Source organism: Populus alba, chromosome 10, assembly GCF_005239225.2.
Source record: "Populus alba chromosome 10, ASM523922v2, whole genome shotgun sequence".
In the NCBI taxonomy this organism is placed as follows: Eukaryota; Viridiplantae; Streptophyta; class Magnoliopsida; order Malpighiales; family Salicaceae; genus Populus; species Populus alba.
The window spans coordinates 10931056-10945290 of record NC_133293.1 but is presented as its reverse complement, the minus strand read 5'-3'; the positions used below and the strand labels follow the sequence as shown (position 1 = coordinate 10945290).

Sequence of the window (14235 nt, the reverse complement as noted above, 5' to 3'; positions counted from 1 at the left end):
TAAAATTTTGTTAATTTTGAATTTAAAATAAAATGAGAAGTATGTTAGTTCATTCATCAATATTGACCACACTTAAATTATTTTTTTCTCAACAATATTTTCATAATATTCATTTATCTATCTTTTTCTTTAAAAAAACAGAAAAAAATATAAGATAGATGAAAATGAATAAATATAATTAATTTTTATTTGCAATTTACCATGCTGGGGAAATGATATATCCTATGATAGGATACCAGTCCTAATAGTGAATGACGTTTTTAGTTACCGGTGGTATCTGTATTTAACGTTAACGTCTTCATAAGCCTGTTATAGATTAGCGTCATATGAACAGAGAAACCAAGCTTCTCATGAATTTAGTTTCTGCCAAGCTGAAGGCAGACTCAACGCGGAAGCCTCCACCATGGAAGTAGACCAAGATGAGGAGTGTTTCTCGTGAGGTTTAGTGAGCTTTGGGAGGTGGAGTCTTGCTCAGGTAGAAGGGTCTCGTGAAACGGTGACGTCCTTGGATAAGACTCCAGTTTCTGAGCCTTGAAATGATGCAGGCACTAGTGGAGAACCTAATAAGCGCTCCACAGAGCCATCCTTGAAAACCCGCACAAAAGGGAGCAGTAGCTCGCGGGCCATTTCCTTACCAGCAGAACCCATAAATGAAAAGAGGAAGATATGAAGTGTAATAAGGAAATGCAAGGCGCAATTAAGGATTGATGAACTAGGGTTGTTGTTTTTTCGCTTAAAAATATCTTTAAAAAAATTTATTTCTTTTTAAATTAATATTTTTAGATCATTTTAATATACTAATATTAAAAATAATTTTTTAAAAATAATAAAAAATATTTTAAAAAACTTCTTTCAGGCTGACTGGCTCCAACCCTGTACCTTGAAAAACTAGCTCACCTCTCGGGAGCTATTCGTAAGCTGGTCGATTTGCATTAAAAGATTATTTGCAAGCAATTGTTATATTCGTTGCCATACAAGTCTCGAAAGTAATAAATGTTTGGCATGAAAAAGACACGTGCATTTGTGTGAAAATTTTGCATTGGCAACCAAATGCAAGCCAGTTTCTTTTACTCCTACGCTGTCCCGGGTAAAAAAATATAATTTTAGCTGCTATCTTTCGGGGGCATAACTTCAAAGTTAAAACTCGAAAATTAGTTGAGCATCTATAATGATCGACCAAACCAGTGGAGGAGCCCAATAAAAAAACCATGCCCCAAAATCATAGCACCCTGAAAGGGTAAATAATGGTTTTACATAAACCCATGTACAGGGGGGGGATAGAAATCAAAGATAACGTGGCACAACAAAAGTTTCAAGAAATATAGAGCACAAACGTCTAAAACCGGAGGGTAAATTTGAACTCCTAGAGCTAAAAGTGACAAACAGTTTTTTTTTTAATAATTTGGGAGGCCCATTGCCCCACTCCTCCAAGTCCACGCTCAACCATGTAGTTCACCTTAAAAGTCACTTTCCGAGACTAAAAGTCCTTCAAGGAAAGAGATTCTAGACCTGGAATCTTTTCCTAGTTTTTAGTTTGCCAAGAATTTGCTTCAAGCAACGACTCTGTTATTGCGCTCAAAAAGATGCATCTCCCGCTAATGCCAATCAGAGAATACATGAACATCGCAATCCATAAACACAATCATGTTGGAGGTGGCCCGTGTTTCCATCAACAATCTCAGCGGAACTAATGTGGAAAGTTACAGAGTGCTAGCATGCAACGTAACTCAGGCCACAGGAAAGATTAAGAATTTAGGAGCCATACTATTCACCAACCTATTAGAATATTTCAATGGCTCAGCATCAATGAGAACATCTACCACTTTCTGTACAAAAATATCTAGTCAGATAAGAAGAATCAAAACCAGCCATCTAGAGCCGTGAGTTATGTTGGTTAGGTTTGGCGAGTGCTTTGTCAAAGTAATCACGAATCTCAGGTATTATACGGTGGATTAATTGAGAGTGCCTGCAATATCAGTATACAAAATAACGTCAAGAACCAGCTGAGAGTTTGGAAACGGTTCTTTTTTGTGTGTGTAACAAGTGTTTTCACATTCTAGAAAACTATTGGACAGTTCCAAAATTAGTGAGTGGAAAGATCTATGCTAGAAGCATATAATAGTTAATTGGGATAGACACCCAATGATCTTAATTTTTGAAAATTTTCTTCCCGGCAGTGGAATTCTTTTTAATCTGGGATTACAACATCATGTGGATCCCAGAATAGAACTCCTTTTCCTGTCTTTTCTAATGGAATCAGAAGCAAATATTTATATGTTTATGTTCATTTGCCATGTGGCATTTTTTAAGATAGCAAGATCGCAGGAGTTAAGCAACAAACCTGGGCTTATCAGTCAATTTATCGAACTGCTCCAAAATAAACAAAATGCATCTGTGCCTCAATGAAATAGCATGGAAAGCTTCCGAAAGTTCATACATGCTTGAAATGTTTTCCAATGTTATATCCTTAAGCAAACATAAAATGTTTATCAGACATCGGCTTTCAACTTAAGCAGTGCAAGATTGAATATTCACATGAATAAACAAAAGCTTCATGGCTTACCTGTGCTATGGTATACTCGCATAGTCGCTTAAGCCCCTCCAAGAGATATTGGTCAGCAGCCCTGAGTAGATCCTGTGCGATACCTAATGTAACATCTACTGAACCTGTGTATATGAATCTGTAGAAAACAGAAACAAGTTAGATAACTGTTTATTTTATGAAAGCGTGAACCTTACATTTCAACAAACCTCATCATCAACTCAAAAACCTCCCATCTGATATTTGGAATTTCAATGTCCCTTGCATCCTTTTCCTGTTAGACGCAGAGGAATTAATCAAGATGGACATGCATGCTGTAACCATCTTGGTTGCCTGATGCATAACACAGCAACTCAAGTTGCCTATCCTATCTAGATTACAGGCTATGCAACAAAACTGAATACATTACTACGTATCCCATTGAGTTTGACGTCCACAATAAGGGGACCAACACACAGCATAACTCTGAACAAATTGGAAACAGAAGCCAATGATTTATCTCAGTTGAATGAGTTCAGATAGCAACAGAAGATTGGGTGGCAAAATAAAGTTTGAAAACAACCATCTCTCGCACCCTTCCCCAAGAAGGACACAAAGAATGGTTGGTAAACGATGACATCCGCACAATTACAAGATCTTACCCGGTAACCACCATCAAACATTGCCCGAAATGCATCTGAGGAAGCAAGCAGGCAAATTCTGTGGGCATAGAATCTTCTACCTGCAGAACAAATTAAGTCAATTACATAACTCATCAAGGCAAGCAACAAAATTGCTTTGCACTAAAACGAAAATAGCAAGTCAGGTATCCTAAACAAGTAATACAGCAGTATCTAGAACTTATAATTTACTACCTTCAACGAGAAAGGTGACGTCCGACAATGTAGCATTGTTTACATACTGCTCTCCTAGATACACCTGCAAAAAGAATTAATTGTTATCATACACAATTCAACAGTCAAGAGATTTTGAAGGATAGATTATCTTTCATTTTGTGAAACAAAGACTACGTAATAAAACAGCATCAAATGGAAATGCATGATAAAAAATTCAAAATGCATTAAACATGCTCGAAAATTTTACTTGACGTTTATTTAAATTGTTCTTCACCAAAACTAGAACGATACAACCATAAATTTCAGAATACCCACGTGTTCATACTAGGAAGCATACCCAACAAATAGAAATTATTATTTGTTTACACAGCAAAACAAAATGCATGAACAAAAGACCAAAGAGTTCAGAGAGGAAACACACCTGTGGTGTTGGAGAAGGAGGAGCCGCATCCACAGGAGAAAGAGTCGTTGCTTTGTTGGCCAACCTGTAAAGAGCTATGGCTCCATCAAGTTGTTGCTTCGGGCTTGAAGAGCCAAGAAGCCCAAGGAGTATATCCAATCCTGCACTCAAATAAATAAAAATAGTGAGATTTTTCTTCTTTCTAAAATTTAACATCGCGTGTAATTAATAAGAATAGGACATGCCACAATTATTAATGAATATTGTTCTCTGGTCATCTGGGGAACAAAGATGTGCAAGAGCTAGAGCAACACGTCGTTGGACAGCCTTCTCCGCTACACGCATTAGATACAATAAGTGGTTTAAAACCTACATATGAAAATTATACAATTTCAAATTCAAGGCCCAGATATAAAACTCTGAAGAAACATAAACCTGCTACACTTTCTACAACTGGATATCACCAAATTTTATGACAAAAGGAAGAGGGACAGGGAAAGAGTAAATAAAAAAACTCACTCTTCCATGAATCTTCTCCTCCAGTCTTTTCAAAGTCTTGGCTACACAATCTTTTGTTGCCTGGAAATATGTTGATAATTTATATTGGTCATTGTAGATCAGATTAAAACACAATGGGAAGGCATACATCTTGGTCCCAACATGAAAATATTCAAGCTACCGTTTGCTTAAAGCAATATAGCATCAGCAGCATCGGCGTGTAATATAAGCATAGACATAACAGCTACTGTTCAACTATAAATGAAGAAAGTTGCATACCTGAACAGTAAACTCTCCATCCTGCAGCTTCTGAACACCTCCCACACTGATAAAATCAGAGACGTTGTCCTATTGGAGAAATGAAACACCACAAGATCATACTAGATTAGAAAGACTTGCAGTTTAATAAAATTCTTATTAAAATGGAACAAGCACGGTAGTTTCGGTCAAGTTCCAAAGAATTCAGTAATTATTCCAATACCTCGTTATCTGCAAGGCCATACAGAGAAAATGCAGCGTTATGCTGAAGAGATCCATTCTTTGAATCCAGAAGCTTCAGTAATGGCACTAGACCACCATTGTGGGCTATACCAGCTTGGTTGTGTGTGTCCTGAAATTGAGTAAATTTTTTAACCTGAAATTGAGTAACTTCTTCAACCCAAAAAGAACCATCCAGCCAAAATTCTGCTGAATTGCAAATAAGAACTTGCTCAAAGATAATTACTTCTTAAGTCCTCCAGATTTTTAAGTAAAACAATTTGTTGCAGAACACTTGCACATTTGATGAAAAATAATTTGAAGTATGGCAATTGGTCAGCTTTTCAGGAAAAAAACAAAACAAAACGTTAGCTTAACAGCAAAGAAAATCTTCAACGAGCACATGGTATGAACATTTGCAGATTACAATGCGGAAAAAAAATAAGAGCTTATAAAAATGATTAGCAATTAAGGAAATGTGAAAAAAAGGGCAACATCCCCAATTGCAGCAGAGAGAGGAAGGAAGAAAATTGTGATAAGAGTAAACAAATACTTCATTTACTCCGTTTGAGAATTCAACTTGCTTCATGGAAAAGGCAAAGAATACAAATTATAACACAAACCATATTATGTAACTATAAAATCATTAATGGCCAGATCTACATTATTTTGGAGGAAAAAGGTCGCTAACTCCACCAGCGAATGTAACATTGTTCCATCTGTAACTGGTATCTTTGTACTTTTATACAAATAGAGTAAGTGAAACAAAAAAAAATGGTAACCTGTGCCAACCTCCCCAATGCAAATGCTGACATTTCTCTCAGTTGGACATCGGGAGACTGGAGCATCTCAATCAAAGGTTGAACAGCACCCCTTTGTACAATGTGCACCTGCAAATAACTTATTCTTCAATTTACCAAAACAAAAGAAGAGCTAGCAGAGAAAACAGAAATAGAAATATACAGGAGACAAGCTAGATGAGAGGATAACTCAGGGGGGAAATACAAAGGGTGTTACAATGCACCTTGCAATCTGAATCTGTTGCAGCAAATTGTCCAAGTAATAAAGCAGCCTCCCTTTGGCTCTCAGAGCAGCAGGAGCTGCGCAAAAGAGTAAACTTAGGAAATTGAGAAAGAAATTAACATAAGCTGGAAATTTTAAAAACTAGGTATCATTCAAACTCTGCCAAGCCTAGCTTAAAGAGAGTTTCAAGGTGACAAGTTTATGAGACCAGACAAACCTAAGTAAACCAATAACAGGTTGGAGAGCCCCAGCAGCAAGAACTTCTCTTTTTATGCTTGGGGATGAATGTACCAGATTTCCAATCACACCTACCTGCGAACATGAAAAGGTTGATGAAAACAAGTGCAAAAAAAAAACTCCTCACCCATGCAGATTTCAAAATTAATCACAGAAGGCAGTTTGAAATATCATACTGCTTCATAGTGTATGGCAGCAGCATCAGATCGTAACATTAATATAAGGGCGGGAAGAGCATTGCATTCAACAATCTGCAACATCAGAAAAGAAAAGAAGAGAAAAATTAGCATTTACTCCTTATACAACCAACCTGATAAAAGTCAAACTTACTAAAGAAGGTCCAATCACCTGATTCTTGTTCTCATCATTCTTAAAAGCCAGGGTTCTAAGTGCCCCAGCAGCTGCTCTTTGCACCTTTGTGTCAGTGAATTCAAGCAACTCAACCAGAGGAGGAATCCCACCTTCCATCCTGCATGTCCAGTTCCAAAGACCATAAGAATACTGAGCAGACTGCTGAATACAGAATTGAAATACAATTATCAACAAAATTAGCAAACCTAACACGAGTTTTAATGCTACTGTTCTCATGAGCAAGATTGGTGATAGCATCAGCAGCCCTCCTAATAACACTATTCACAGCTCGAGAATCAGAACCATCCTTGTGAACATCCCTTTGCCTCTTCAACAAGCTCACAAGATGTGACAAAGCCCCAGCGTCAACAATGAGTTGCTGATGCTCTGGCTGTCAGAAAAAGATAGGAGATAAAAGTAAGATTCGGGGGACATCACAGGTTCACTCATTATATCTGGATTATTTGCCAACCAAAATTTTCAAAAGCCTTAAACCAAATATGTATTCGGGGTACAACGTGAACATTTATGAATCATTCAATGCTTCAAACATTAGATGTGCTTCATTCAAATAATGTTTCAAATGTTATTTTTAACAGTTTCAAACATTAGATTAATGCCTCAAACTCCTTCATAAGAACCTACACGTTGATTTAGTTGCCATTGCATAGCCAAGCACAACCTATATTTTTCTTCAAAACAAACTTGAGTATATATACAATACTACATACTCTAGTTTTCAGCACATTGTGTGCTCCATATGCTACCCTTGCTTTCCTTTCATGGCTTCGGTTGTAACATTCCGTGGGCAATATTCACATAATATACTACAAATACTCCTAACAAGGACTGGATGTGTGCCCCTACAACTACAACGTTCATACGACAAAGTAAATGAACCGACTACCCAAACAATCCCTTCTTGGATGCTAATTTCTTTGTAAGGAATTAAAATAACTAATTTCACTTAGTACCAACACAGCTATATTCCTTTAACAAAATCAGCATATCTTAAAACATTTTCCAACAAGTTCTCTATGCAGAGATAGAAACCTCTTAATCAAAATCTTCTTCACTCTACTATCCAAATCACCACATCCAACACGCGGATTTACAAAGTGATTGAACTAATTCACCTTGACAGCAAGCAGCCCAAGCGCAAAAGCACTTCCTTTCTCGACTTCATGCTCGAACGGCTTCGAAGCATCATGATCAATTTCACTTGACGGTGGTACTTGAAGATGCTTAACCAGTGCAGGAACTGCACCTCCTTCAACAATCAAGTTCACTACTTCCTCTATAACAAAATTCCTCAATTTATAAGCAAGACATGAGAAAATGCACTTATTTAAAACTAGATCCGATTTCATGAACAAAAAAAAAGATCTAGAAATTTAAGGAAATAGCGGTTACCGTTTTTTGCGAGTTCTGCGAGGACGTGAGTAGCGCGTTTGGCGGTGGCGCGATGAGCTTCGTCCCATGAAAAGGTAGAGTTGAGGATATTAACCTGAGCATAAACCTCGTTCAATATCACTTTCCGTGCCTCGCCGTAGGGAGCTGCAGCGGCCTCCTCCACCGCCGAGATCTCTCTCTGCTCCTCCTCTATTTCCTCTTCAAGTTTCCTTTTTTGCCCCTTCCTCTCAGGGAGCCTCTGATCTTGGTGCTTCTTCAGCTCCATCCACACGTAGAAAGTGAGAGGCTGCTCAGAAATTAAATTTTAGGATTATGAAGGGATCACTGGATCAGGGGTACTTTCGAGATTTAGATTTTTTAAAACGCTTTTATTTGTACTTGTGTTATTTTCGCTTCGTTTCTTTTCTTTACTTTTTAATTTTTACTTTCCTTTTTCCTGCTCTGGTGGAGGATGTTGAGTGCTAAATATGTCGGAGTTGAAACCGGGCACTTCACTTTCCGGCTCTAGTTAGGTGGAAAGTGCGCCTTGGTGTTTGATTCGCTTTAAATTGCTAGCGTGCACTCCCGCCGGAGAGGTGGGGGAAAGCAGTGAAATGCTCTAACGTGCGCATGCTAGGTGAGTAGGTAGCCAAGAGATGGGTCCACACCAACGTTGGGGTCCACCTGGATTGGATCGGGGAAGTGAATGATGCCGTGGCTAGTCATGATGCCGTGGCTAGTCATGATTCATACCGGGATAATCGTGGGTGCTGGCAACAGTCAAAGAAACAAGGGAAGGCAATGGATTGGAGTGGAGAGACCTCTCTTGTTTGTGACTTTCCACTGAACAAATTGAATTTTTTAAGCCTGCTAGCAATGTTTGTTGCTTTTATTTTCTGCAATGCCATGGTTAACTTGTCTTGCAAGAAATCAGAGTATGATACTGTTTTTCTTTGAGAATCGACAGAAGAATGGCGCACTCTATAAAGTGCATTGTCCAGGAAAAGAGTGCGCCACGGCTACTCATGGATAGGTTCGGTCTGCATATACAGTTAAAGTTATTTTTGTTTTTCTGTTTTAAAAAATATTTTTTTTTTATTTTCTATTTACTTTAAATTATTTTTTTAATATTTTTAAATTATTTTAATATATTAATATTAAAAATATACACGTTAGTTTTAATTAATTAGTATTTCTTTTTTATGTAAAGAATAAAAAATGATGCAGTGTTTTGATTCTTGTTTATTTCTTTTTATTTTTTATTATTTAAAACATTTTGTTTACCAATAAAAGTATTCTTTTTTCAAGTATTTTGTTTTTATTGTTTAGAGGATATTTGATTTGAATTATTTTCTTGGGAGCAAGGTTAATTCAAACATTGGAACGATAGATCATCAATCATCAAATGGTTAGGTAATTGCAGTTATATATGATCAGAGCAATCCCGATATTACTATACAGTCGTTGCACGTAGCTATGATTTTTTTCAACGTAGTCGATCAATGTCGTTTTATAAAAATGATTGTCATGGATAGAAAGTCAACTTTATGATGACATTGACCATCTCATCGCAGATTTGTTCATGATTTAAGATAAAAATCACAAGTTAAATAGCATTAAAATTGTGATTTGGATGGGAAAGTTCTGAGATGAAAGAGAGCAAGAAAATTAACAAAAAAAAAAACTAAATAAATAAATAAATAATTTTATTCTACTTCTCCTTATAAAATACTATTAAAAGAAATCTTTCCATGCAAAATACTGTTCAAAAAGATAGGATTTTATTGTACTCCTTACAAAATATTATTCACTCTATAGTGTGGTGAGGGGAAAGGTAAAGTAAAATCTTTTTTTCTTTCAGTCTTTTGGCATAGTGTTTTGTATTTCCTTTTTATTTTTTGTTTTTTTTGTTTTTTCAATTTAGATCTTATTTTTCAACATCAGTTTTTTTATGATTTGGACTTTATAATTTATTTATTTTAATTTATTATTTTATGAGGTTATCTCAATGTCATGATCTTGACTAGAGGTGTTCAAAATAACCAATTAACAGAGAAAATCAATAAAACCAAAGAAAATTTAACTTAAAAAACCGAACCAAAATGAAAAACCGATTAAACTGATTGTCAAAATCATAAATTTTAACAGGTCCGGTTTGGTTTCGGTTTTGAACCAAAAACCGGAACAAACCAAATCGGACCTATTAAAAACCAAAAGTTACACAAATCTTTAAGGTATAAATTGTAACCTAACCCTAACAGTTAATATAACATTCTTGTCTCTCACAAAAAGCCGTCCCCCTTTCAATTAATTTCTAATTTTCCTTTCCCTATTTCCAATCTTCCTCTCGATTAATTTCAAATCTTCCTTTCCCATTTCCCAATCTTCATTTCTAGTGGGTTTGTTGAATGAGCTTTCAATGCAAAGGTCACATTTTTCAACTTCACATACAAAAATTGATGGCAAAGAGCAATGGAAAGTTTCCTCTCTTTTCCTTGTTTTTGTCTTTCCTCTCTTTTCATTCTTAGTTGTCTTTCTTGTGGTTAGTATTGGTGGTAATGGTTGAGATCGATGGGACTAATGGCAATGGAAACCATGGAGGAGTTGTTTTGGATATTAAAGATAATTATCCTTCATCTAGCTCCATCAAGAAAGTTTCTATCTTGAATTTCTGTGCCTTTCATGCAAAAAGTGTTGTAAAATCCATCTTCTTTCTGTGCCTGTGTTTTCTCCTTGCCATATGAAAAATCTGGATGATGGGATTAGGTTCCCCAGTTTTTTACCAAAAAAACCGGATTTAACCGAACCGGACTAGTTCGGTTTGAACCAGCTTTCAGTCCAGTTCGGTTAATATTTCACAAAATTAATGTAATTCGGTTCGGTTGGTTTTTTTAGTTTAAACCGAACCGTGAACACCTCTAATCCTGACCGCGAGTTTGATAAGTTGACTCAAGTTTTTTTTCCCTTTCTAATTCACTTATTTTTAATTTTAATTTTATCATTTGATTTCAGATTGTCTAGGAATTAAACTTCGCAATTTGTTTCGATTTACTTACTGAAAGGTCATCTCGATCTTTTAACTCGGGTCACATGTTTAACGGGTTAACTTGAGTTGACTCGAGTTATTTTTTTGTTTTTTTAATTGATTTTCCAAACTCAATTCAATCTTTCAACATTAAGTTTATTGAGGGGTGGACTTCATATTTGTTTTCAAATTACTTGTCATGAGGTAATCTCATTTTCATGATTTGGACCATGGGTTTGACAAATTAACTTGGTTGACTCGAGTTTTATTTATTTATTTTCCTAGTCAAATTATTTTTCTGATTTTATCCTTCAACACCAGGTTGATAGGAAATTAGATTTTGTGATTTGTTTTTGTTTGCTTTTATGAGGTTATCACCATTTCACAAGCTGGGTCTCGGGCTTAGCAGGTTAACTCATATTGTCAAATATGGATTAGGGTTAGGGTTTTGTAGTTATATTAGGGATTTTGATGAATTAGGTATAAAATATGATAACTAGTTGTGAAATATGTTAATTGAGTTGACAATCTCATTATTTATGGGGAAAAATGATGAAATTGGGCCTTTGCCGATTATATTATGGTTAAGGTTTCACTGGATAAACTTTTGTTGAAATTAAATGCCCCGGTGAATTTGGGTTGTTGATAAATAAAAATTGGATTTTCTTTTGTTATTGATAGTATATTTCATGGTATTAGAATATTATGCTTTTATAGTGGTATAATTGTCAATACTAACAATGGCATCACCTGCAATAGGGAAAGTAATGAATTTTTGATTGTTATATTAAATATGTTTTTTATCAAGCTACTAGAATGTTATGTGATCGAATTTGGTGGAACATGTTTCAAATTCATGTTAAAGTTACATGGACGATGAAAATTAAAGTAAGTACAACTTTTTATTTCGATGCATCCATCTATAGTTACAAAAGTGTGAATTCAATGTTTAGGTTTGTCAATAATAACGGGTTGTATATTATAAAGCTTTGCTTTAATAGTAGACTTAGACAAACAAACTCATTTGGTACGGAACTTACTCAGGTGCCAAGTTACACTCAAAGAACCGTACAAGTATCATGAGCAGCTAGTCCCTCCGGTTTAGATGTAGCAAATAACCTAATGTTGACATAATAAATTATTGATATAAAAGCTCGACTAGATATGACAACTACTCCATATTGTTACGGGGAACCCAAAGCATGTGATGGAAAAGACGACCATCACATTGATAAAGTCAATGAAGATGGGAAAGATGATGAAGATAAGGATGATGAGTTAATTAAGCCACCAAACCAATTCACGAGACATCCTGCTCTTGAGTTTGAAGATACAAGTAAGCATGTTCAAAATGCATACAATGACTGAGTTTTGATTAATGGGAATTCAGGCTTGTCATGTGATGAATTAGGGCTGGACAAAAATTATAAACATGGTTAAATGTACCATTGCAGTTAAACGGTGACATATCAAGAATTCATTGTGGTATAAGATTCAATATTCAACAAAAACTTATATGCAGTTGTAATGCATTCAGGAACCAACATGTATATGGTATTTGCACATGGGTATTAGTAGATGCATGACTCATTTGCAATTTCAAGATTGAAAAGGTCACACGTATGTCAAAACGCAACACCACCGACTGATTGACTATGATCTTAATGATGAGGTGATGTTAATAATTGTGAAAGCTAATGTAAGTGTGAATGTTGCAAATATTGAAGTTAGTATGCATATAGATCATGAGCATGACATCTCTTATTACAGGGCAAGGGTAGCTAGGTACAATATAATTTATTTATTTTTAAAAATAAAGTTTGTAAACCTAATTGAGTCCATGATCAAAATCGAGAATTTGGCATGTTAAGTCGTGAAACCTAGGTTGGTCTAATATGTTATTTTCTTAATATCAAAGAAAAACAAATGTCATCTTTACTTTTTTTTAAACCAAGCATGGTTTTTTACTGGTCATGGTTGTCTTTAGACTTATCAAGTCGACTAAGTTGCATGAAGATAGCTCTCGCATGATTTATTTTGAAACTCGGTTTAGGTAAGAAGTCTAAATATATAATCTTTAATTTTAACTTCCCGGGTCATATGGTTAATAACAAAGCAAGAGAATTCCAGGTGCCCTATATGTTTTTTTAGGTTATATAAAATTTTAATCAAACCCGCAGCGTGGCACAAGCTAAGGACCTAGTTTATATACTAAGAAAAACTAGGAAAAACCTTTTTTTTTTCCTTTATTTTTTAAATCTTATCTTTCAATTTTTTTACCTTCGAATTTAGTTATTTTTTCTCCAACTTTATACTTCAATATTTCATTAACTCTTAATTAGTATTCATAATTTGTTTCTATTTGTTTTTTATAAAGTGATTGTAATCTCAAATAAATATCTATATAATCAATTGGTATTTAATTTTGCGAGTTATTATTTTTGTTATTATATAATAATGTAAAAAATAATTTAAAAAAACAAAGTTAAACTTAGTAAGGTCTATAATTCAAATCACGAACAACCCAAACAAAAGTATAATCGAGAAGTTTTAAAACTGACTCACTAAATCAAGTTTAATAATATATATATATATATATATATATATATATATATATATATATATATATATATATAGTTTTAGACTATCTAAATTTATTTTTTCTATTCTACAAATTTTTTATATGACCCAATGTTGTGAGGCTCATTAACTAGTGTTTTACTAAAGGGATTATTCATGCTTCAAGCCAACAATAAAGAAATTCTTGAAATTTCGATTGTCGATCCAATACAAAGAAATTGATCTTCTTGTTTTTTTTTTTTTTTTTTTTTATCTTGTTTCTTACCAAGCCAAGAGAATCTCACTATCGTACAAAAATACCAGTTGATCGTAAGGAAAAGAAAATGCTACAGATGGATTACCTTCAGTAGTTACTTGTCAAATTGTGAGTTATAGGAGTAGAAACGCCTGGATACATGATAGGAGGTTGATACGTGGCATGGAAATCAGAAACAGCTCAGAAGACGCATATCATCTCCTTCTGTCCTGCAGGACGCAAACGCAAGCGGCAAGCCCAGCCAGCGGACTCGCTGGCTGATTACGCCGCATCAAGTCCACATGCGACAAGAAGGCTAGGGCTTTTTGTTTCAGCGCTATAAAGGTGTTCTTAACAAATTTTAATTTTTTTATTAATTTTAAATTAATATATTTTTAGTGTTTTTAAATCATTTTGATGTTCTGATATTAAAAATATTTTTTATAAAATAAAAGAAACATCGTTAAATATATTTTGACACGAAAAGTTATTTAAAAAGTTACCGCAACCACACTGCCAAACAAGCTTCATTAATGGAAACGAGGAGGGAGACTTCATTAGCCCGCGAAATTGCAAACAGGTGTTGACTTTAAAAGCGGAATCAAGGTTGTTAAAATCACGAATTAACTCTTGTAAAAT

General features: G+C 34.9%; 1 protein-coding gene across 2 annotated transcripts; it reads right to left on the bottom strand.

Annotated features, from left to right (window-relative positions):
- Positions 1-1198: 1198 nt before the first annotated feature.
- Positions 1199-8360, bottom strand: LOC118046577 (ARM REPEAT PROTEIN INTERACTING WITH ABF2). 2 transcript variants are annotated; one of them, XM_035055548.2, is made up of 19 exons: positions 7778-8360; positions 7501-7661; positions 6571-6755; positions 6362-6482; positions 6190-6264; positions 5994-6088; positions 5778-5853; positions 5536-5643; positions 4758-4910; positions 4556-4624; positions 4298-4357; positions 4024-4147; positions 3800-3939; positions 3397-3460; positions 3184-3263; positions 2752-2816; positions 2564-2681; positions 2342-2466; positions 1199-1966 (listed from the first exon to the last, which is right to left on the bottom strand). In XM_035055548.2, exons 1-19 carry the CDS (start codon positions 8040-8042, stop codon positions 1873-1875), a joined length of 2178 nt encoding a protein of 725 aa, XP_034911439.1. In that variant the 5' UTR covers positions 8043-8360; the 3' UTR covers positions 1199-1872. The 2 variants fall into 2 exon arrangements, with proteins under 2 accessions (XP_034911439.1, XP_034911440.1); XM_035055549.2 differs by having other exon boundaries at positions 4758-4886; positions 7778-8358.
- Between the last annotated feature and the right edge of the window lie 5875 nt (positions 8361-14235).

Excerpts from the sequence above, each read along its gene's own strand:
- LOC118046577 (XM_035055548.2), bottom strand. The coding sequence starts at position 8,042 with ATGGAGCTGAAGAAGCACCAAGATCAGAGGCTCCCTGAGAGGAAGGGG. Across the intron at positions 4,358-4,555 it reads ATGGAGAGTTTACTGTTCAG|GCAACAAAAGATTGTGTAGC; the intron begins GTATGCAACTTT and ends ACATATTTCCAG. Across the intron at positions 2,467-2,563 it reads GCGAGTATACCATAGCACAG|GATATAACATTGGAAAACAT; the intron begins GTAAGCCATGAA and ends TGTTTGCTTAAG.